This window comes from Humulus lupulus, chromosome X (genome assembly GCF_963169125.1).
Source record: "Humulus lupulus chromosome X, drHumLupu1.1, whole genome shotgun sequence".
NCBI lineage: Eukaryota > Viridiplantae > Streptophyta > Magnoliopsida > Rosales > Cannabaceae > Humulus > Humulus lupulus.
The window spans coordinates 3028961-3052500 of NC_084802.1; the positions used below are offsets into that span (position 1 = coordinate 3028961).

Sequence of the window (23540 nt, forward strand, 5' to 3'; positions counted from 1 at the left end):
AAATATATATTTATACAATAAATAATCATTCATTTCTCTATTCACTTGTAATGCTATGCATAAACTAAATAACATATTAAAAAATATCCATAACTTCATGCTCGATTTTGACATTGAATGCAACATGTATTTCTCAATACTCAAAAAGACTCGATAAAGCTTTTGTTTTTTCAAAATCATTTCATACCATATTGAATCAATCTCAATTGGAGTTCAAATAGGAGAGTTATGGTTGTGTGTGGACCCAAAATGTTTGGCCCAAAAACCCTTTCCTCATTTTATCAAATTTTCAAAACCATACGTTTTGACAAAAAAAGGTTCCGAAGGCAGAAGCTGCGGGTCTGACCCCTGAGCGAGACATTTAAAGTCAGTATTTTTGGAGGGAAATTCAGTTATTTATTTCCCCCCGTTCCAGGATTCGCTTGAACCAACTAACTGCTTTGCATATTTTGTCCTATAAATATAAGATTCGTAGAAGGGAAAGGGATCGGACTTTGAACTGACTTAAGCATCGGAGTGTCTTTTTTGCAGGTGATCCCGACGAGTCAAAGGCAAACCTCATCACCGGAATAGTTGCAAGTCAGCATTCATCGTTGGGTTTTACTTCCAGATATAGAAAGACAAATTGTTGCCCCAACAGGTTGTAATGTGAAGTGATGAATTGTTATACTATATTTGGCTCAATATTTGCAATTGTGCTCCAATGTACAAGATGTAAATTAACAAAAAAAATCACAAAATTTATTTAATATTTGTTGATAATATGCAAAAAAAAATAATAAATAATTTTTTATTGTAGAAAAATTGAATAAAAAAGTAATATGATTAGTAATTAACTAATAAATTAATGACAATATACTAAATAAAAAAGTAGCATTATTGCTGGGCCAAATTTGACCCATGCTATATCTTGTACCAAACTTGACCCATGCTATATCTTGTGCCAAATTTAACACAATTTTTAGCATCTGTCAAATTTGGCACACTTTTTAGATCACCGTTAGAGTAATACTTTTGTTAAAATGTACTAAATATAACAATACACAACCTTTTTAACACTCTATTAGAAACGTTCTTAGCTTTGCCCTATCAACATCCAAGTATATGGGAAAAAAATCAAAGAAATTGATTTATTTATTTATTTTTATTTTTTTGAGTTCAATTAGCTTGGTCCAGGTTATCTCTCAAATCTTGGTTCCTTTATCTTCAACTAAACCCTTCGGGGTGTTTGTTTTGAGTAGTTGAATGACCTTAAAAAGTGTAGATAAACTTAAAATGTAAATTGTATTAAACTAACATTATTCACTTTACTCTTAAAATATATATGGAGGCCACAAAAATTATTAACTTTACCTCTTAAAAAAGAACATAAAAAGTATTTTAGATTTCCATTCCCACCTTTACTTTACCTCATACCAAACACGGTCAGAGCATTGATGGTGTGGTGTGTGCGTGCATTGGTGGAGCTATGACCGAAAGGCTCAATTGGCTTGATCAATCTTTGTTAGACCATCTCCAAGGAAGAAAAATTGTAATTGGTCTTAGAGACTGACTTGTCACGAAATCCAAAAAATAAAAATAAATAATAATCGTTTCAATCGATAAGATAACATGAATTGCAATTCGTATCCACAAATAAGAAAGTGATTACAGGGAGAGTAGTAACTATGAAGATAAAATGATGACCAACCTTATGAAGATGAAGATGTTTTATTTTGTGGATACTTGTCTGTCCATGCTCAAAACAAGCAATTTCCTTTATTATTTTCATATATTTTTTTTTTCGTCTTGAGGGTAGCTCAAGTATTATTCATAAATGAGTGAAAATTGTATAAAATTGCTAGGCTACAATTTCTATATAATCCTATGTTCAGAGGAGGCTAAAGTAGAAAAGATCAAGAGCTAGAAGTCTGAGTGATACAGGCAAACCAGGCTCGAATGAGTTATGGGGGTCCGGCACAGAGGGCATTCTGGCTTTTCATTGCACCATTCCATAATGCAATTCCTACAAATTTGTATACCAAACAAGTTATATGACATCAAAGGAAAGAAAGACCATTAGATGACCCTACAAGAATCAGTACCAGCAGAATACATGGCCGCAAGGCGTGGCCGTCGGGTTCTGGCGATTACTCAGGCAGAGCGTGCATTTGCTAATTGACTGCATGAGTTATGGGCACCAAATTAGTCATACTTGAAACTTTTGAATGACAACTTATAAGAATCCCACAATCCTGTGGAGTCACTTGAACAAATTTTATTTGGATGTAAATAATCAAGATATTCATTTCAATACAAGATGAATAGATAGATTAAGAGGAAACTAAAAAAGTCTACCTCTGAAGTTGATGACGAATCGTTCACCCAACTTCCTTTATCAGCGTCGGTTGCTATCAAATTACCTTCCTCATTTAGAATAGGCAAACCTCCACCTGTAAACCCATGGAGGAAGGTAAAAGGGCATTACTAAACTCGAGTAGCATAAGACTTCTTAAACTTCTTTTTATTTAAAAACAAGCAAGAAACTAGGCCTTCATCACTAGCCAACTAAGTTTTGACCCAAAAATTTGAGTTTGCTACATATGCACCTAGAATGTGAGAATGGTTAGAAATTAAGAAGTATTTCTATTTTTTTCGATTTCTAGTGGCTGATGACATGCAGGAACTGAGCCTTGATAACAAAGAGAGCTAAAAAGAGCCTATTCCAGAATAATAACAAAGCAAGCAATGGCTAGGGGAGAGCAATATCATCAAGTTCACTCGTATAAAAAAGAAATATAGAAGCAAATGTATTGCAACATGAAAGTTTCTTTGGTAAGACATTGTTAACCTGTTGAAGAGTGGTGGGCCCCGAGTGTTGCCTGACGGACTGAACTTGTAATTGAGGACAAATTGCTACGCCGTAGTCCTTCAGCAGCAATAATACATAGCTGAATTAGCAAAAACACTCCCAAAATTTGGTATCTGCAAAAAGGGCAAAAAGTGTATGTATTAGTTACATATTTGTTATCTGGAAGAATATGAACAAATATAAAAACATAATGATAGCCTGGGATTATTGAATGAGAAATATGGAATAGTAAACTGTCCAAGATGATGTGTATAAGGGGCAGCACATAAAATCAGGTCTTCATTACCAGCCACAATAACCAAACTGAAAATGGGAAATAGACTCTAGTAGTCTGTCATTCTGATACTTCACAATACAAAGTTCAAAAGGACAAGAAAATTATTGATTCAGAGATTCTGAACTTCAATACATACCTAGGCCTTTGATTTGAAGGTTTTCCAATAAAGACATAGCTAATTCCAGCTGCGCGTTTTGATATATGATAATAGAGGCCTGGACACAAAAATTTATGACAACAAAATCAGAACATCTAGCACAACCCTCAATTGAAATCCCATTCGCAATGAACATGAAGGAAAAAGATTAGTTACCTTCAAAGTAAAAGAACATGAGGTTTGCACGAACAAGTAATAGCAAAAACTCTCGAGCAAGAGGAAGCACCTAAGCACAACACCAATATGGATATATTAGAAAGAAAAGCACTGGCCTAGGTGAATCAAAGAAGTTAAAATCAACATGAAGCTGCAATATTAAGGCATGGCAGAGAAGATTAACTAAAGAGTAAATACAGTTATTAATACGAATAAGTACCGCAGGCCATCTTTGAATTCCAGAGAGCCATAATCTATTGATTTTTTGTTTCAACCTAGTTAAAACAGAAACAGATTGCTCCGAAGTGGAAGTAGATGAACTATCAATCATTGTAGATGAATTAACACGATCGCTATTGCTTCCATAGGGGTCTTCAGACAGTGAATCCGCAAGGACAATGCCACGGGAAGCAACTCTTGAGCTGTGAAATAGTAATTTCAGAAGCCTTTACAAGAGACCTGTGCTTAAAAAAAAATCCCAGAAGAGTAAAACACAGTATTGAACCTAATTCGCTCTGCAATGTAAGGAATAGCATTCTGGTAAACAATGAAAAGTGCCCGCCTGGCCGGGGTTGGAGGAAGCCCATAAGACCCTGCAACCTGATACAAGGACCATAACGGAAATGTAAATTGAATCACAATAAAAAAAAACACTCAGGATCAAGCATAATCTCTTCCAGAAAAAAAAAAGAAAAAAAAAACAAAACTAAGCAAACCTGGGTGATGTCACAGTACTCTTCTCCCAGAGTTTGCTGCCCTGAACCAGTTGTCAACACATAATAAAGCATTTGCCCCAGAAGCTTCGTCTTCAATAACCAGAAAAACAGTTAATTGTTATAGGATTTACAAAAGGCATAAATGGAGTAAACATTAAGAAAGAAAGCACACAAAAAGAATTCAACTTCAGACACTTTTGAACTGTTAAAGAAGAACAAACAAAACTAAATTAGTTCAAGAATTAAACAGTCAACAGTTGCAAGTTAATGGTTTTACCATTTAAACAAGGCATAAATGGAAGGAAGAGACTAAAAATTAAGACCAAAGTACAAAAGAAAATCATTTTTCAGAAAAATTTGAACTGTTGAAGAAGAGAAAACAAAACCCAATTGGTTTAGTTTAAGAATTCAACAATTGCAAGTTAAGGCAAGATATGAAGAACAAACCTCACTCTGGTAAGCTACGGCAACTCTTGTCCCTATGACAGTAAAGTAGAGAGATTACTGACATACCCAGAATTGAAATTTCAAGATATGAAAAGATTTATGAAATTAATTACCGAAAAGGTGACGAAAAGCGTCGCGACAGGCATCGTAGACGAAGGAAGCGTACTGTTCATCCTTCTCGGCAGCTCTCATGATCTCCGGCTGAGCAGCCAGCGGGAATCTCCGTGGAACCAACGGTTCGGAGCTGCTCGTACCCATTTCACCTCCGCTCGAGCTGGCCTCGCCTGACCCCACTCCGTCACTCCTTCCCAAACCCATCTCTCTCTCTCACCAGAAAGCTTTCGCTAAGCTTCTTCTATTCTCTGTTCGTTCCTTTCATCAATTAACCAAAAAAAAAAATCTGCAGATTAAAGATCATAAACGACGTGTCGTTTTTTTACTTAAAAAGCAAACTAAAATTGAACTTGAAGATTGTCGTTTAACTAAAACGACATATCGTTTTTCACTTAAAAGGCTTGAAGATTGTCGTTTGTTTAAAAACGACATATAATTTTCACTTAAAGGGCTTGAAGAACGACATGTCGTACTTAACTTAAAAAGTAAAATTAAAAAAATTCGCCGTTGCCGGGGATCGAACCCGGGTCACCCGCGTGACAGGCGGGAATACTTACCACTATACTACAACGACATTTTTGATAGTTCAAAGAAGCTTTATAATATTAACAATAAACTAAACTCCATAACCCCATGTCGTTTCATTCTTTCACTGGTGTCGTTTTGGCCTTCCAAAGAAAAATCAAAAAATTTGCGCCGTTGCCGGGGATCGAACCCGGGTCACCCGCGTGACAGGCGGGAATACTTACCACTATACTACAACGACTTCTCTGCTAACATAATTAAAATCAATTTATTTATTAAGTAAACATTTAATTTTGATTTTTTTTTATATTATTATTTATCTACAAAATATTTAGCTGAAAGAGATAACGTTCCACTGGTTATGTAGGTCTCTTATCTAAAAACAAAATAAAAGTAATAACAAAGAAGAGTTGGTCACCTCTCACCACCAAAATATTTTGAATAGTATCACATCACACCATGGCCATGGCCAAAGCAGCTTTAATATCATTCCCTATTCTTCCACAGAGGTTCATCATCAAGCCATCAAACTACGTCGTTTTGGCATCAAAACAGTCATTACTACTAGCCAAGTTTCGTATCAGGTGCAGCTCAAACGAGGCCTCATCATCATCCTCATCAGTGGAGACCACAGTAACTTCTCCTGAGGACGCAGCAGAAGCAGAAGATTCTGATGGTGAAGGTGAAGGTTCCATTGATGTGCCCCAAGAGCTTCCTTCTTTGATTTCTACTCTCAATGTTGAAAGGGCTCTTCGTGGAATACGTAATGATCATAATTATTACTTGAGCCCTTTTTGAGATTAATGGTAATTATAATTAATTATAGGGTTTTGATTATAATTAGTGAGTAAGGACTGAATATGGAAATGGTTTTAGAGTGCAGCCATTACAGATGTAGATCATTATGGTAGGCTTGGACTAACAAGAGGCTGCTCTTCTGATCAGGTCATCATACATACATACATAACATAATCTTATTTTCTATTAATTATGTTGCATTTTGTCGATTATATTGGTTGTGTTTGTAAATTTTTGTTTTTGAATATTTTTAAACAAGAAAATAGAAATATTATTTTATTTTTGTTTTTTTTATTTTTAATAAATAAAAATATGTTTGGTAACTGTTTTTTGTTTTTTAAAAACAAAAAATAATAAACGCATTTGATAACTTTTATTTTTTGTTTAACAATATGAAGTGTTGATTTGAAGAAAGAATAAAAAAAAAAGTAAAAAACGGTTTAAAAAAAATTGAAAATGAACAAAATTTATTTTCAAAATTTAATAAATTTTAAAAATAATAAATAAAAATAGAATTACCAAACACATTTTATACTTAATTGTCAAATTTTTAATTAATTAAATAAAAAACAATTTTTTTAAGTGTATTTTTAATTAAATAAAAATAGAATTACCAACGCAACCATTGTTTAATTAATATTTTTAACCTAGTTACTTAATCACTGTATTTGTTTATAGAAGTTTAATAATAATAGATACTCTTGAGTTTTTTGTTTGGTAATTTGATTCATAAGAAATTTGATAATTGAGTATTGAGTTTCTGCAAATTAGTGATTAATTAAGCTTTTATTTTATAATTTTTTTAACATAAAATTCTTAATTTTTGAATGATTTTTATTATATACAATTTATAAAAAAAACAAAAACTATACAAATTTTTTTCGAAGAAATTTTTAAATTTTGTTAAAAAAAAATAACACTTTTGGTTGCGTGGAAATAAATAAAATAGAATGGAAAGGAAAGGAAAAATTTTCATTGTCTTTAAATAAAGCATTAGAATGACTTTTCAATTAAGAAGATAAATGAAAAAGTTATTCAAATGCATAATTAAATTTTTTTACTCATATTAAATTTTATTCTAGTAATATTAGGGAATTCCCAATTTAATGTGCATATATTTTATGTGTGAATTGGTTGTATTCCTAACTTTATTTTATTTCTATTATTATTTTCATTTTTTTATTATTGGGTGCCTAATTGAGACCTAAGAGCAATCCCAATGGAAGATGTATAATATATCATCCTTCAAAATTTTGAAGAATCATCACCAAAAGCATGCTCCATTGGATGTTGGATAATAACTCCATAATTTAGCTATGTTATATAGTATATTTCCACATTTAGAGACAAGTTAAAGTATTCTTCAAATATTTTTAATTATTTATTTATACTTTGATTTTTTTTATCTCTTTTTCTCACTCATCTTTTTTCTATTTAAATAACTAAATAATATTTTTAAATATAATATTTAAATGATGTAAAGAAAAAATATAGAGAATCTGATATATGGTGTAATGTAAAAGTTTGAGGTAAAATAGACTAAGTAGGGTTTTGGTGAAATATTTTGAAGTATAAAGTAGAGCAGTCATTGGAAGTGTTCTTAGGTAGTGTTTGGTATGAGAGTTGAGATTGATGAGAGTAGAATTAAGAAGAGTTTAGATTAAGGTAATATAAAAACTAAGAGGGCATGTTCCACATAGTTTTAGTGGGTAATATCAACTACTTTGAAATATTGAGTTTCAGATTACCTACTATCCAATATTAGGGCTGTGCATAAAATCCGAAAAAATTGAGTACACCGACCTTCCGAATACCGAAAAAATTAAAACCAATTAAACCGAACACCGAAAAAATCATTAACGGCGTAAACCGCTACTGTTCGGTTGGTTTGAAAAATCCGTGTGGACCAATCGGTTTGAATCGAAACCGACCAACCGAACTTATAAATATATATAGGTTATGTTATGCTTATGGATTTTTAATTATGTTTTTAAACTTTCAAATTTGTGAATGTAACTATGTTCTATGTATTTATGTTTAAAAAAAACAGAAAAATAGATTCCAACAATCCAAAATTTTTAGTTTTTTTTAACTAAAACTTTCTAAAAGATTATGGAATTTAAAAAAAAAAAAAGAACTTCGGTTTGGTCGGTTTAATCAACCAAACTGTCGTCCAAAACGGTCGGTTTTTTTCAATAATTGGTTTGGTCGGTCGGTTTTTGGATCGCACCAATCTGGACTGAAAACTGAATTCTGGATTTAATAATATGAAAAAACCGTCCAAACCGACCGATGCTCAACCCTATCCAATATTACCTCAAAATAAAATTAAAAAGTGAGACCTACCTAGAAACACAAACTCCACTAGACTAACCTAGTCGCTTTACTATTTTTATTCCTGTTAATCTATTTTCATTTATTACTTTTAATCTAACGCTACTATTTTTAAAGCTAATTTTTTTTATTAATTTATTAGCAAAAAAACTAAATTGTTATTTGTGTTATAACCCCTTTGAAAATAGAATTGAGCTCAATGTTCTTATTTGATTTATACAATTCCACCAGATTATAGATGCCTATCAAATCAAGATTGAAGAAGTAATGAATAGAGGCCTAGGAGAAGAAGAACTCAACCAAGAACTTGCACTCTTAAAGGTACATAAACAATGTGTTATTTTCACATTATTTTGACCTTGTTTTTGCTTAGTTATTTTCAAGGAATAGATAAAAAAGAAGATTAATTTTAGTTCCAAAGATAAAAGTGGGAATATGTGTATAGGAATCATACACAATTTTGTCAACGGTTGAAGAGAGAAGACTATATGACTGGAGCTTGGCCAGGAGTGGGCAACCAGATAGATATGTTTGGCCTTTCGAAGTAGACTCAACAAAACCCCCTCTTGATGACCCACCTCAACAGGTTATTTCTCAACCCTTTTTTATCTTTGTTTTTAAGAAAAATCATGTTATGATATATGATTGTGAGGATAATTACCCTTTGTTTGGAATTGAATTTTAAGGAAGGAAGAAAAAAAAAAAGAATTTCAATATTTTTTTTTTTTTTGGATTCAATTTAAACAAAATGGGAAAGTAAAATTAATGTACTTTGTAAAATTTAAAACACTTATAATAGATCAATTGAGAAAGAAAAATATTATAATTTTTTTTAAGAAAATATTTGCTTTTGTTTTTCTTCTAATATTATGTCCTACAAACATTTCCCTTATAAAATTGAATTTTTAAAAAGGTCAAATATTTGATGATTCTATCTTATGTATAGAGATTTCTTTTCCATTACATTTTATTAAAAAAATAAACTTTCGAATTTATTCTTTTCCCACAATTCATATAAATATATATATATATATATCTCTTCTATATAATAAGTGTGTAGATAACGAAAAATTCTTTGTTTTAACGGTTTTCAATTTTTTTAATGTTAACTTTAACGGAATATTCTTATATTTAACAAAATATTATTATATTTAACGATAGTTTGTAAACACTTAAAATAAAATAAAATAAAATAAATAATTAAAAAAATTAAAATATAATATTTTAAAGATATTTTACATTAATAATTATTTAAAAATAATAAATAATTAAACAAATTAAAATATGATATTTTTCAGATATTTTATGATGATAATTATTTTTAAATAATAAATAATTAAAAAATAAAAAAATTGAGATATTTTACAATAATAATTATTTAAAAATAATAAAAACATACATTTTATAACTTAAATAAAATTTATTTAAATTTAAACTCACTTATTATAATAATATCATATTAAACATATAATATAATCTACTGTCAATTAGTAACAAATTGGTTTTTTTATTAAAACTAGCAAGAAACTTAAATTTAAAATCCACATATAATATTTAATATTATATTAATGTACTTTGTAAAATTTAAAACACTTATAATAGATCAATTGAGAAAGAAAAATATTATAATTTTTTTTTAAGAAAATATTTGCTTTTGTTTTTCTTCTAATATTATGTCCTACAAACATTTCCCTTATAAAATTGAATTTTTAAAAAGGTCAAATATTTGATGATTCTATCTTATGTATAGAGAGTTCTTTTCCATAACATTTTATTAAAAAAAAAAACCCTTTCGAATTTATTCTTTTCCCACAATTCATATAAATATATATGTATATTTTTGGGTACTTTGGCAGGAACCAGAGGACGTTGGGCCAACAAGATTAGTGGGATACTTCATATTGTTTTGGGTAATATTGTCCTTCGTCTTCTCTATTGCCCTTAATCGATAAACCATAACAAGGTTCATAATTTCATGTGTATAAAGCCATCTTGGATTATGTTATACTAATTAATCAGCTCAAATATTCTTACCCATTTTCTCAATATTAACATTATTTATAAGTTTATAGAAAACTTCATATAAATAGCGATTTTAAAATTTGATAAATCAATAGACAAGGAATTCTACATTATATGTTGGATGACTTCCAAGTTTAGGAAATATTATTCATTTTTTCTTTTTTTTTTTTTGGACAAAAGTACTTGTGAAAATATATATACTTACCGTATTTTTATGGTGCAACTCACAAAAAGAGATGCATCGGTGCACCTTCTTTTGCTTGCACCTCGTGAACAGTTTTCGGTGCGAAATTTTTTTATGATTGTGTATATTGTAGTTATTAAAAATATCCTGCAAATTTTAAAAAAATTCCAAATAATTTAGAGTATTGAAAATAATGTTCAAACATATTGCTTTCCACATCCATAAAAAAATAGTTACGTATGCAACAACTTATTTGAACCTTGTTTTTGCTAGTGTAGATTATTCGGATTTTTCTGAAAATTTGCAAGATGCTCTGAATAACTACAATGTACACGGTCATAAAAAAAATCACACAAAAAATTATTCACGAGGTGCAAATAAAAAGAGGCGCACCGATGCACCTCCTTTTTTGAGTTGCACCAAAAAAAATCCCTATATACTTGGTCATTGTTTTCTATTTTTTTGTCATTCATAAAAAAATAAATCATAGTTTTTTTTTTATAAAAAAATATTACAAAATATTTAGCATTTATTGTGTAAACTTGAAGTTTAAATTTTATTCATCCCAATCATTAGACACGTTTTGATTAGCTATTTAGTTACAAAATATTTTGAAGAAATATGTTTTAAAAAGAAAAAATGAATGGGATCTAGGTTCAAATATAAAAATTAAAAAAAGAAGAAGAAATGTTTACCACTTTAATGATCAATTTAATTAATATCAAATGTTGAATCATAATAATAAAATGAGTTGACTTATGGACCCTATTTGGCTAAAAATTTACTTGTAGCTAAAATCATAAGATAAATAAAAAATATGACTTATTTTTTATGTTTAGATAACTATCATATAAAGATCTTTTTAATGAAAAATTATTTTTAAAGTGTTTGGATATAAAAAAAAAATCGTTTATGAGTAAATTTGGAATTATAAATATTACTTTAATTTAAAAAAAAAAGCTTCTCAAAGTTCCTTTTGGGAGAAATTAGGGTACCCTAACTTCTCGACTTTTGAATTAAAAAAAAAAATTATTTGCGGCGAAAATACCTAAGTTTTATAGATTGTCACACTTAAATACCTAAGTTTTTTTTTTTTGCGGCTAAAATACCTTATGTCAACATTTTTTGGCACCCGTAGGTATCTGGCCGTTAAGTGTCAGATAACGTCTATGTGGTGGCTTCCGATTGGTCCAAGTGGATATTTTTTATTTTAAAAAATTCATTTAAATATTTAAAAATTAAATAAAAATCTAATTAAAAATAAAACTGATTAACAACTATCTAAAAATTAAAACATCTTCAAAAACAAATCTGATTTTTGAAAATCACGTTAACCAACATATGAGAGTTGATGATTACTATTTTGTTTTTCTCAAAATTATATTTGATGATTTCAAACCAATTTAATTTATGCAAAGAACACCATCATCAATCTTTGCTGTCAACTGAAATGAATAGAGTGTGGACACTCTCAACTGAAATGGACGGAGCTCAACCTCACCCAACGGACACCGTCATGTCCGACGCGGCGCATCCCAAACCTCAGCCCCAACCCCACCCACCCATGGGTATGGACAACATCCCAACCACCCTCAGCAACGGCGGCAGATTCATCCAGAACAACATCTTCGACAACACCTTTGAGGTAACTGCCAAGTACATCGTCGTCCCTAGCTCTGTTGTAGATCTGTCGTCCCAAGACCTATGAACCAAGATCCCATCCCGAGCATCGATTCAGGTCTCGTCGCAAGCTTCGTCGGTGGCTGGGTGCCATTGAAGTCGGCGGCGGCTTTGACGTCCCAACCGTTGCCTGAGAAGAAAAAGAAGAAGAAGAAGAACGGGGAAGAAGGAACAGAAGAAAGGGAGAGCTTTTAGGGATTTTGTTTTTTATTTTGAGTTTGTCTATTTTTTAATCGCTGTAATTTTTATATAGTTTAAGTCTTAAATGAAGTTTTAATTTTATTTAATTATTAAATTAATTTTAAAAATTTTAATTATATAAAGATGAATTTTTAAATATTTAAATAATTTTTTTAAAAATAAAAAATATCCAATTGGACCAATCAGAAGCCGTCACATAGACGTTTACCTGGCACTTAACGGCCAGGTACCTACGGGTGCCAAGAAATGTTGACGGAATGTATTTTAGCCGCAAAAAAAAAAGACTTAGGTATTAAAGTGTGACAATCTATAAAACTTAGGTATTTTCGCCGCAAATATTCTTAAAAAAAATTATATTTTTTTGGATTTTATTTTCTTGTCTCATTATCTGTTTGGACTTGACAAATTACTCTAGTCCTATATTTTGTAAAATAGTTCAAATAAACTCCTAAACCCAATTTTGACGAAGAAAAAATTGAATATAACAACTCAATTGTGTTAGCAGAATGATTGTGATTTTGTTCTCAATTACTAGTTTGATTAATTATTTATAATTTTAGTTAAAAAAAATTTGACCAAAATCAGATTTAGAAGTCTATTTGAACCATTTTATAAAATATAAAGTCCAAAAAATAATTTATTAAAACACAGAATCCAAACAAGTAATTAAACAAAACACATGATCCAAAAAAATATAAACCTATTAAAAATGACTTTTTTATTTTATACCCAAACACCTCCAAATGGAGATTTTTAATCTAGAAGCTAAAAAAGAGCTTCAATTTTTTTAGCAAAACAGGACCATCATATAATTGGATTAAGTTGTCATAGTAAAAAAAAAAATCCAGTGTAAATTACACCAAAATACTACTATTTTAATTAGGCAAAATTTATTGAAATAGTTAATAAATAATAAAAAATATAACTTTTAAAATAGATACTTGAAAAATATATCTTAAAAAGACTTTTTTATTAAAAAAACAAATGCATTTTCTAAATTTTTTATTTCAAAAATACAATTTCAAATCCGAAACAGTATACATTCCAGATATTTTAATTTCATTTACTCATGAATTAGTATATATGTTTATTTAGTATATGTTTCAAACTATAATTGCAATTTATTATAAATAAAAAATAGAATAATTCTACACACTCAATTTATAGACTGTAACTCTAATTACACGCTATCTCTAATTATACAGTATGATGTGTATTAAATCTCATTTATACATATTTTTAACTTAAGTGAGAATCAAATTAATTATAATTGTATAGGTGAAATTTAATACACATCATAAAATATAATTAGTGTGTAAATTGAGAATGTTCCATCGATTGTAGTAAAAACAAACTTTCCAAAACTAAAGTTTTGGCCAAATATTTATTCTATAAGATACTTTTATCCTTATTTTATTACAGTTACAAAAAAAATTATACTAATAATAATATATTGATTAAAACAGAGTTAATAAAAGTTTTATACTAATAAATTGAGTAAAACAAAGATGTTTATTATGATAGACTTTATAAAACAGAAATATCGTAGGGATTTTTATAAAAAAAATAGTCAAATATGGCATTTAGCTAAAAGCAAGATTAAAATTGTATTTTTTTTTTTTACGACACCATAAACTTGTTTTAATTTTTTTAAACTATTTTTTAAAAAAGTGATAAAAATAAAGGATAGTCCAACCACAATACAAGATAAGTCATATTTGATCCCGACCCAGCCTCACATGGGTCCAATAAACTATGGGTCAAGTTATTACTTCTACAATTGTAAATGTAGGTCATATTTAATGACTTTTATGCCATTGGTAGGGATTATAATTTTCATAATTTGAATGAAAAAAACAAATTATGAAAATACAATTGCTAACTAACTAAATATGAAAAAATTGATTAAGAGTAAAACTATCTCATAAACCAACTTTTATACAAAAATATGAAAAACTAAACTCATAAAAGTGAAAACTCTTAAGAAAAAAAAATCCTAGAATAATTTTTTTTGAAAAAAAATTATATTTTTACAAACTCTATTAAAAAAACTCATATAAAATATAATTTCCTCATTTTTTTAACCTAGCGCGAGTTCGGAAAGTACAAGCATTACACGACACAAATATAAAGGCCTAGGCAAGGCACAAAACAATGTTGAAAGTTGTGCTAGGCCTAAATGTCGAGCACAAAAATCATTACACGACACAAATATAAAGGTCTAAGTAAGGCACAACACAATGTTGAAAGTTGTGCTAGCCCTAGATGTCAAGCACGAAAAGTAAGTGAAAACGGACTAACCCAAATGCACGACATAACAAAAAATCATAATCAAACCCGATAATTTAAAATTAATAATAATAAATATTTATTTGTTATTTATATATAAATTAACATGGTTATAAAAAAACTAATATAACTTTATGAATTTATATATTTATAATTATAAATATAAATTAAAAATATAGTAACTTATTTTAAAATTTACTAGTTACAAATTTAAATATTTATTAGTTTGTTCAAATATTAATAATTAATAATATAAATAAGTGTAAAGTATTTTTGAAAAACGTATAAAAATTTAAACCAATATATATTTAATATATGCTTATACTTTGAACTATTAAAAATGATGTTGAAGCTTGAAGATTCAAATTCTCATCTTTATGTTTTTTTTTTTCCTGAACTCAAATTTAAAAAACAAATCAAAACAAATCAGCACGAGTAAGGTACAACACAACCCAAATGGACCATATTTGTGGGTTGTGCTGGACGTCTTCCTCAAATGTGGGTAGGACGAATTTGGGCCAACCCACGTTTAAAGATTTATTTGCATCTCTAGGTAAGAAAGATAAAGGGCAGCCTAACTCGTCCCACATAAAATACAGGCAAAGCCCGATCTCAACCCAAACCTGAATGGGTTCCAAAATATGTGGATGGCTTATCAAAGACCAAAAGCACGACAAGTTACCTTCTACTCATAATGTTGCCCTATCATATATTATATTGAATGACCATGTGATGATTGATGAGTGCTAACTCATGAAGAGCAAAATTTTCTTGCACAAAAGTCCAATTGTGTCTCTTGTTTTCCTTATACAAGACATTGCCACAATATTATATCTTGCATGAGAGAAAAGAAGTATCCGAGCAAAGACGGTTGATCACACGAGAGAAACATGCTAGAGGTTTAGATTAAGTGAATATGAAAGAGTGTTTAAAAGGATCAAGATTACCATCAAATCAAGCTAGAAAGTACATCAAATCAAGCTAAAAAGTGAGACTCACTTGGAAACACAAATCCCAAACTGTTAAAAATAAATTCACAAAAAATTTGACATTCACATTCGCACAAAATCTAACCCTCGTATTATACAGACCTTAAGGGATGTTTAGTATGAAGTAAAGTAAAAGTGGGAATGAGAATCTAAAACTCTTCCTATGTTTGGTTCAAATTTTAAGAGAGTAAAGTTAATAATTTGTGTAAGTCCCAAATAAAGTGAACTCTTTTGTACACAAGAATTTAATATTACCTTCATTTTAAGCCCCTCTACACTTTTTAAGATAACTCAACTACTCAAAACAACCACCCCTAACTCTAACCTTCAACAACTTGTTTCTAAATGTTGCTCTTGGCTTTGCATAAAATATCTTCATATTTTTTGTTCTCCCAAATACTCGATTAACTATGTAATATTATATTTCAAAAATATTTAAATATAGTTTACAAATAAATATATTATTACTGTTATTAGTATTCCTAATTGTGATTATCATCTCCAACTATCGTGCACTTGTTCATGTCAAGTCAGATCAGATGAGACCCAATTATAAAACCTATCTTATAAATCATATTTTGTCACGTGTTGTGCCTATGTGGATTTTTCATTCATATACTTTTTTTTCCGATTCATATGAGGATTTTTCACTGCTGCCACTTTCTATATGAAGACTCGTCTCCATCATCGATTTTTCAGCTCAGTAAAGACGAGCATAAATGAAAATTTCAGTTGACTCGACACTCTCTCATGAGTTGATAAAATAGAAAAGAGTAATAGTTGACACCAATTCTTGTACCAATTTTTTTTACACCAACCGATATAACATGATTTTATATCTCATAGAGTAAACCATATTATATGAAGTCAAAGATGTTTGGTCACATCAGTTGGCATATAAAATTGATACAAGAAATTGGTGTTTTTTGGGTCTGAAAAGAAAGCATACCTTGTTCACCTGTGCAAGGATCTCAGCATAAAGCATCCGTACCCAATAATGGTACAACATATCAATGCTGCACTGGTTAATTCTGGCTTATCTTCAACATCTCAAGCTAAAAAAAAGTGAAGACTAATAAGTTAGTACAAATACATAAGCAATAATTAATTGTCCAACAGCCGCTGTACTACATCTGTATCACCAAAACCAATAGAGATTTCATATTAGCTCAGAAAGAATCTAATTTTGTATATAGTAAATGCCCTAATTAATCCATCGCCTTCTAGTTTAATGAGAGATAAAAAATCATAAGAGATGATGAAAAACCAAATTTATACAAATACCTACAGAAAAGAGTGTACCAGAGAGATCAGGGAATTGTAGAAAATGTCCTTCATATACACTGATTACCTTGGGGATCATCATCCCCTATAGCTAGCTTTCTTCAGTGTTCTCTTTTTCGCCTATAATATTGATATTCTTCCGAACCATCCTCATCTGATCCGCTGATCATTTTCCACCGCTCGTTACTTGGTTCAATGTTGTTGCACTTTGATTTGTACTTGGACTTTTTCAAACTTCGCTCGGCTTCTTTTTGTTGCTTCACCTGATCATCGGAAGTGCTTTGTTCCAACTCGGATTCTAAGTAGTGATGTTTATGATTGTGCCTTTTCACATCATGCTCTTTACTCTTTTTATCTAAATCACTTCTGTTTCTAGCATGAGAGTGATGCCGACCAAAATCAGCACTAGAATGCTCTTTTTTTACATCGTGCTTTTTAGAGCTTTTATGATGGTGTTTTTTTCCCTCATCATCATTCCGACTGGTGCTAGAGTGCTCCCTATCCCCACTATGCCTTTTCGAGCTCTTATAATGATGCTTTTCCCCCTCATCTCCATTCCAACTGGAGCTACAGGGCAGATTGTCAACTTCAGAACTTAGTTTCTCTGACCGATGATTCTGCCTCTGATCTCTACCACGAACCAAGGAATGAGTGTTCTTCTGGTGATATTCACCAACTGAGCGGAGGTCATCATCCATGTGATTACAGCGATAATGCTTCCTCTGACAACCTTTTGTAGAGCTGTCGGCAGAGTAGCTCAATATCTTTTCACGAGGTTTATGATCATAGGGTGTTTCTTTGTGACCAACACGACTCAGCTCATCAAAGTCTCCAGTTTGGTTGCCAGTTGGAGACAGCTCTCTGGAGAAGGGTAGTGCATAACATTACATCTTGAAATTCATAACATGTTTCCCAAATCCAAACTAACAAAAAACATATATATTCAACAAACTAAAATAAATTATAAGGATTTCAATACATATGAAAGGGATATTAGAAGGAAAGACCCACTTTTGGTATGGTAAATGATACTCAGTTTCGAAATTAACAAAACGCGTTCATAATTGGATAAATCATAACCATATTTATAAACTAAGTTAAAATTTGATAAACTGGTAAGGTCTATCTTAAACCATGTTAACAAACTAGGTTGATAATTTGATGAAACATGTTTATAATTTGGGAAATAGTCATTTAATATGTCAAAAACCCAAAAGTGAGTCAAATTTTCCTAATAGCCCCCATGGAATTCAACTGTATTTCAAAATATTAGTCATTTAGCACATACGGTACCTGCATTGCATGCATCCAAGAACCACAAATACTTACCTCCTAAAATTATGGTTTGAAAGCATTCGACTCTTTTCATGTTCTTGAAGACCCAAAAACTCAGGATGACTTGCACGATGGTTTTCAATAGTTCCTACTGAAGGTGCTACACCTCCCATCCTCATGCACCTGCTGCAAAATTATTTAAGTGGTCTTATTTCAAAATAAATAGTTATGAGTAACAACTTACAAAAACATTAGTGAACAGATTAGAACCTTACCCAAAAGCAGGCATGGGGTGATACATTGATGACATATAGGTAGGAACAGCAAAAGGGGTAGATGGGAAAAACCTCCCATTAAAAGGTACCATCCCACCATTGCCATAGAGATTTCCATAGGGCCTCACATAAGGCACAGAAGACCCATTCCAGTATGGCATAGAGCTTGGCATAGCCCCCGGAAACATGGCATTTCCTGCAATTTCCAAAATAGGTGAGCATTAACAAATCTTCAAGTCTAAAATATGAGATATTCAAGCAAGGTATCGACTCGATACCTGTCTGAAGCATAGGACGTGCGCTTATCATAGCAGCTGGGCAATCTCTAATGAAATGGTCTGGTGAACCACAAAAGTAGCATGTTCGGGCACCCTAATATTATCAAGATAGATTTGAATCAGTTTAATGTATAATACACAGATTGATTTCTTTTCTCAGATATCTGGTTTCGCTTAAAATAACAGAAAAAATCATGAAGGTAACTTTGATGTTAAGCACATAAGTTGTGAATCTCGTGACATACAAAGCAGAAACATAAGATAAGCAAATAAGAAAAATAGAGAGAATATGGATTAAAGAATTTTAGAAATTATTTAAACATAACATCTAGTTGTTGATGTAACTTTTAAGTAAGGTGTAGAAACAAATTGTCAACCCACCTTTTTGTGTTTTGCAGACTCTACAATGCTCTTATGTCCACCTGAAAAGTTATAATTTATTACATCATACAGGAAATGGTTTAAGATTCTATCTGCAGCGCTAAAAATATAGATCCTACCTTCATTATCAATCCAGCTTTCTCTCTTTCTCTTCACCATAGTTTTAGCTGCAGGCACTGTCATAAATAAAATTATACCTTAGAGCTCAAAGACATGAAGTGGAATTGTTCTATATGCCAAATACTGGAACAATAATAAATAATTCGGAGAGAAAATTCTGAGCAAAAGGTAACACTTGAATGTAGTAATAATGAGAAATTCTAATATATGACAATTAACAATTTCAGTAATTAATAAACTAAAGCAATCCATAGCATGATACCTTCCTCGAGCACGGGCTGGCTTTCTCCTTGGAAATCATCAAAATCCACCACATCCCCAGGTCCGATTTTATCTATATGCTTCATCTTGCGTAACAAAGGAGGTGATTTCAAAGTATCATTGCTTCCATAACGGTTGTACACATTTATTTTAAATGGTGATTTTGATTTACTAGGGGATTCTACAATTATATGATTTGATCCCCTCCCAGTTTCAGAGGGAGAGTGAGGCAACTCTAATGCTCTTTGGAATACGGACACACCACATGAGACATCTTTGGCTTGAATTCCAGACTCTCCATCTGCATGCCAAGAGTTAAACAGTAAGTTATTATTGTGGTTCCCATTCAGACTTTGACAACACTTGCACTTCAACACGTATAAGAATCTTACCAGGAGCATATCGCTGACACTCGTTGCCTGAATCAGTGGATAAAATTTGAGACTCAAGAAAATGCTCAATTGCTTGCCTAAGAGAAACATTTGGCAAGAGATTTTGTACTCCATATTTGGTAGAAAAACATTTTGGACAACTTTCCTTATCAAGAAGCACTTGATAAATGCCTGAAACCAAACTCAGAAAGATCACAAAGATGACTTTAATTACTCAGCTAGCAATTGTTCACATGCATTTTTCACGGGTTATATAAAACTTCAACAATTCTGCAGTAATCTGTATATTTAAGGACAATGAAAAGAAAGAGGACTGAAATTGTGCAATTAAAAGACAAATGGCATTGAAATACACATACATTTCTGACAAAAACTATGCTGACAGCAAGGAATCATCACTGCTTCCTTAAAAAATAAGTTGCAGATGGAGCATTTAAGCTCTGAAGGCAGATTGGCATCTTGCAAAGCTCGAGCTTTGTTGCTATCCACCCTACCATTTCCAAATGGCTCATATAATCAGTTTCTTAACACAAAAACACAATATGAACAATTTGTATTGTTATTTTCTAAGACCACATAAATATTCAAATAAAATTATCCTACTTTTTCATTTCATTATGAACTTTTGGCTCCAACTTTTTCTGAAATGAATCCCCCTCGTTTCCATCATTGGCAGGACCTAAAAACAAATTTACAGGTTACTAAATAATGATCTGTACCAGAATAGAGATTTTCAAAAGACAAATAAGAATATAACATACATCCTGGAACAGCATCACTGAGATCGCTTGCATCAAGTTTCTGACACTCTCTCAAAGGAGACTCAGAACATCTGAATGCAAATAAACAGTTTATTAGTAAAAAGAAAAAAGAAGTTTAGTTGTGTTTGAAATATCAAGTAAAGAATATTCGCAAAACGTGTATATAAGCGTGTGTATACATTGCTGCAGTGCCGAATTTCGGAGGGTCACTATTGATGCAAGCCCTCTTCACATCAAGATTAGAACTAGATAAGGTCGCCTCAACAGGATACAAATCAACCCCAAAGTCATCAAAGTCGAGTGTCTCAACATTCTGTTAAAGTAAAAAATGATAACAAAATCAAAAGTGAAGCAAGAAACTTGCACTTTGACAGACATGTTTACTCGAACTTGTAAAAAAAATACAAAGATCGACACTTATTTATTTCCTTAGACTTAAATTGTTACTGTTTCAGATACTAGAACAGTACTACATTCGTCTGAAATTCCTAAAACAGCTCGAGAATCCCAAGTATTCAAATCGCCATAAAATTGCTAATGGAACCCGAATTCATAGTTCACAGCCTTCATACTAAGTTTGATTCTATTCGAATTCGTGGTACTAGTAATGAAATAAAATGGGTCAAACTTGAACACGGCAAAATAGTATCACATATGTGCAAAAATACCTGTGAATTAGATGGATTGAGCTTCAAGGTTTCTTTCATCCGAAGATTCTCATGTGGATTAGAGAGAGGTCCAGCACTGATAACATTAAAAGCATAAGGCAATCATGAGGAAAAGTAAAATATAAGAAATTAGCTAATGGAGAAAGTTAATCGAATGCCCAAAATCGTACATGTTTGCTTGAACCGATTCCGCAGGCACTCTCTTGATTATCACACTTGAACCATCCGGAATTTGAAAGTTCTCATCAATGTACTCTGCAATTAACCAAAACCCAAATCAAAAACACAAAATTCCTATGAACCAAACTAGGGCTTGGATATGTATTAATACAAAAACAATCAAAAATTAATAATTGACCTTGACCAGTGAGAGAATCAGATAAAACAAGATCAAAGTCTTGACAAAGATTGAGATTTTTGAAGCGAATAATCTTGGATTTGAGATCGCGCACAGAAATTGAAGGTCGGCCGTCGATATCGACGGTGTCGAAGGTCAAGGAGCTTCTGAATTTGAAGCGGACCGCCATGGATGAAGTCAACAAGAAAATTGGATCATGAAATTTGAGAGAGAGATTGAAAATAATAAATTTTGGGATTGGCTTGGGGAGAAGAGAATGTTTTGAATATTTGAAGTAAATTTCAATTTATGAGAAGATTTTTAAGATATAATTGTGATAATAATAAGCATATTATTATTAGTTAATTAAGGCGGTTAGTAACGGAAACGACACTGTTCCTCTCGTAGTACTGTAAGGCTGCGTTTGGCACCACGAGTTGAAAAGGGTTTAGATATGAGAATTGCTAAGCGACAACACTGATGCCCAACACTACAAAGGAGGTGACCTATTGTTATTGGTGTAATTTAATATCAGGTTTTATATATTTAAATTTAAAAAGTATTATAGAGTATCGCTAATCAATTATGAGGTGTCACCTCGTATGGTGTTGGGCGTCTTAAAGGGCCAAATAGCAACACTCTTTAAATATTGGTATTATTGAAATTTTTGGCAAATTTAATGGTATTATTGAAATTTTTGGAAAATTTCATGGTGTTATGGAAATGATAATTTTATTTTATCCAATATATAGTAAATAAAAAAGAGAAATTTGCAGCAAAGCTTCTCTAATTTTGGGGTTTGTACGCGCATAGAGTTTTTTTTTTTCGCAAGAAAAGTATTCAATGTATGTACAGTAGTAATTCCATAATTGTTGAGTCGTTAACCGCATTAGGAGATGACTGGGATGACATGTGCCAACATCTAATTGGACCATCTCATAATTTAAAATAAAAAAATCATTTTAAGATAAAATGAATACAAACTATTTTAAAAAAATCGATTAAAAATAAATAAATGTGTTCTTCTCATTCTTCTTCTTCTCTTATTTTCTCTTTCCCACAAGCAAAGCACAATTTTTTTTCTTCAGAAAATAAAAATCCAACCAAATAAAAATTACACATCACAATGTATACAAATCAATATTTTAATCTTCATTCAAACTCAAAATCAAACATTAACACACCCAAATTCATACCTAATAAAAAAAAATAGAACCCAATATTTGAAGCTGCTGGCAAGCTTCCACGGACCTCTGACGACGTCGTCCTATATCTATCACGATTACAACGACCTAACCTCACCTCGTCGACATTGCAGAAGCCTCGTCGACCTCACAAAAGCCCCGAGCCATGACCTTGCATAAGCCCAAGCCCCATCGACGATGTCGCTCGAGCCCCATTTGTGTAGTCAGAATCTCGTGATCCGCAAGGAGAAAGACCAGGTAAAAAGTTGTGCAATCTCACACCGCCTGGGGAAGGTTAAGTGTGAAGATTCTAAGACTGTGTAGGTATGAGATTACATAGTTGAAGATGACTTAAATGGATTGATGGGTACTACCTATGCCAACAAAATGCATATTCTTTTCGGTAGACCATCACTTGAGAACTCCAAAGTTAAGCGTGTTTGACCTGGAGTAGTTTCATGATGGGTGACCTCCTAGGAAGTTTTCCCAGGAAGCGTACGAGTGAAGACAAAGCATACTGGAAAGACTTGTGTTGGTTTGCAGGGCCAGTCGCCATTCCAAGAAGCAGCCACAGTGACATGGAG

General features: G+C 31.4%; 3 protein-coding genes and 2 non-coding genes across 6 annotated transcripts; 1 reads left to right on the top strand and 4 right to left on the bottom strand.

The window, feature by feature from the left end:
• Positions 1 to 1573: 1573 nt before the first annotated feature.
• LOC133805391 (peroxisome biogenesis factor 10) lies at positions 1574 to 16826 on the bottom strand. The gene is made up of 12 exons (XM_062243564.1): positions 16690 to 16826; positions 4718 to 4976; positions 4605 to 4636; positions 4158 to 4247; positions 3947 to 4041; positions 3662 to 3863; positions 3442 to 3511; positions 3265 to 3343; positions 2831 to 2964; positions 2338 to 2432; positions 2085 to 2161; positions 1574 to 2005 (listed from the first exon to the last, which is right to left on the bottom strand). The coding sequence occupies exons 2-12, from the start codon at positions 4920 to 4922 to the stop codon at positions 1903 to 1905; spliced, it is 1182 nt and encodes a 393-aa protein (XP_062099548.1). The 5' UTR covers positions 4923 to 4976; positions 16690 to 16826; the 3' UTR covers positions 1574 to 1902.
• TRNAD-GUC (transfer RNA aspartic acid (anticodon GUC)) lies at positions 5221 to 5292 on the bottom strand. The gene has a single exon. It is a non-coding gene; the product is annotated as a tRNA-Asp (tRNA).
• TRNAD-GUC (transfer RNA aspartic acid (anticodon GUC)) lies at positions 5413 to 5484 on the bottom strand. Its single transcript has one exon. It is a non-coding gene; the product is annotated as a tRNA-Asp (tRNA).
• LOC133805393 (NAD(P)H-quinone oxidoreductase subunit U, chloroplastic) lies at positions 5631 to 10421 on the top strand. Its single transcript, XM_062243566.1, has 5 exons — positions 5631 to 6006; positions 6127 to 6188; positions 8607 to 8696; positions 8821 to 8961; positions 10232 to 10421. Exons 1-5 carry the CDS (start codon positions 5703 to 5705, stop codon positions 10325 to 10327), a joined length of 693 nt encoding a protein of 230 aa, XP_062099550.1. The 5' UTR covers positions 5631 to 5702; the 3' UTR covers positions 10328 to 10421.
• Positions 16827 to 16878: 52 nt separating the features above from the next.
• LOC133805390 (E3 ubiquitin ligase PQT3-like) lies at positions 16879 to 22079 on the bottom strand. 2 transcript variants are annotated; one of them, XM_062243563.1, is made up of 15 exons: positions 21794 to 22079; positions 21606 to 21690; positions 21436 to 21511; positions 20947 to 21080; positions 20768 to 20838; positions 20610 to 20685; positions 20366 to 20496; positions 20007 to 20177; positions 19616 to 19915; positions 19353 to 19409; positions 19234 to 19274; positions 18853 to 18946; positions 18575 to 18770; positions 18354 to 18482; positions 16879 to 17885 (listed from the first exon to the last, which is right to left on the bottom strand). In XM_062243563.1, exons 1-15 carry the CDS (start codon positions 21960 to 21962, stop codon positions 17126 to 17128), a joined length of 2490 nt encoding a protein of 829 aa, XP_062099547.1. In that variant the 5' UTR covers positions 21963 to 22079; the 3' UTR covers positions 16879 to 17125. The 2 variants fall into 2 exon arrangements, with proteins under 2 accessions (XP_062099547.1, XP_062099546.1); XM_062243562.1 differs by having other exon boundaries at positions 18354 to 18485.
• Between the last annotated feature and the right edge of the window lie 1461 nt (positions 22080 to 23540).

Coding starts and splice junctions, on each gene's coding strand:
- LOC133805390 (XM_062243562.1), bottom strand. CDS start 21,962: ATGGCGGTCCGCTTCAAATTCAGAAGCTCCTTGACCTTCGACACCGTC. Junction 20,178..20,365: donor GCATAGTTTTTGTCAGAAAT/GTATGTGTATTT, acceptor GTTTGGTTTCAG/GCATTTATCAAGTGCTTCTT. Junction 19,916..20,006: donor GTGTCAGCGATATGCTCCTG/GTAAGATTCTTA, acceptor CTTGGCATGCAG/ATGGAGAGTCTGGAATTCAA.
- LOC133805393 (XM_062243566.1), top strand. CDS start 5,703: ATGGCCATGGCCAAAGCAGCTTTAATATCATTCCCTATTCTTCCACAG. Junction 6,007..6,126: donor AAGGGCTCTTCGTGGAATAC/GTAATGATCATA, acceptor TTTAGAGTGCAG/CCATTACAGATGTAGATCAT. Junction 8,697..8,820: donor AAGAACTTGCACTCTTAAAG/GTACATAAACAA, acceptor ATATGTGTATAG/GAATCATACACAATTTTGTC.
- LOC133805391 (XM_062243564.1), bottom strand. CDS start 4,922: ATGGGTTTGGGAAGGAGTGACGGAGTGGGGTCAGGCGAGGCCAGCTCG. Junction 4,248..4,604: donor CCGTAGCTTACCAGAGTGAG/GTTTGTTCTTCA, acceptor TGGTTATTGAAG/ACGAAGCTTCTGGGGCAAAT. Junction 3,864..3,946: donor TACATTGCAGAGCGAATTAG/GTTCAATACTGT, acceptor ACTATTTCACAG/CTCAAGAGTTGCTTCCCGTG.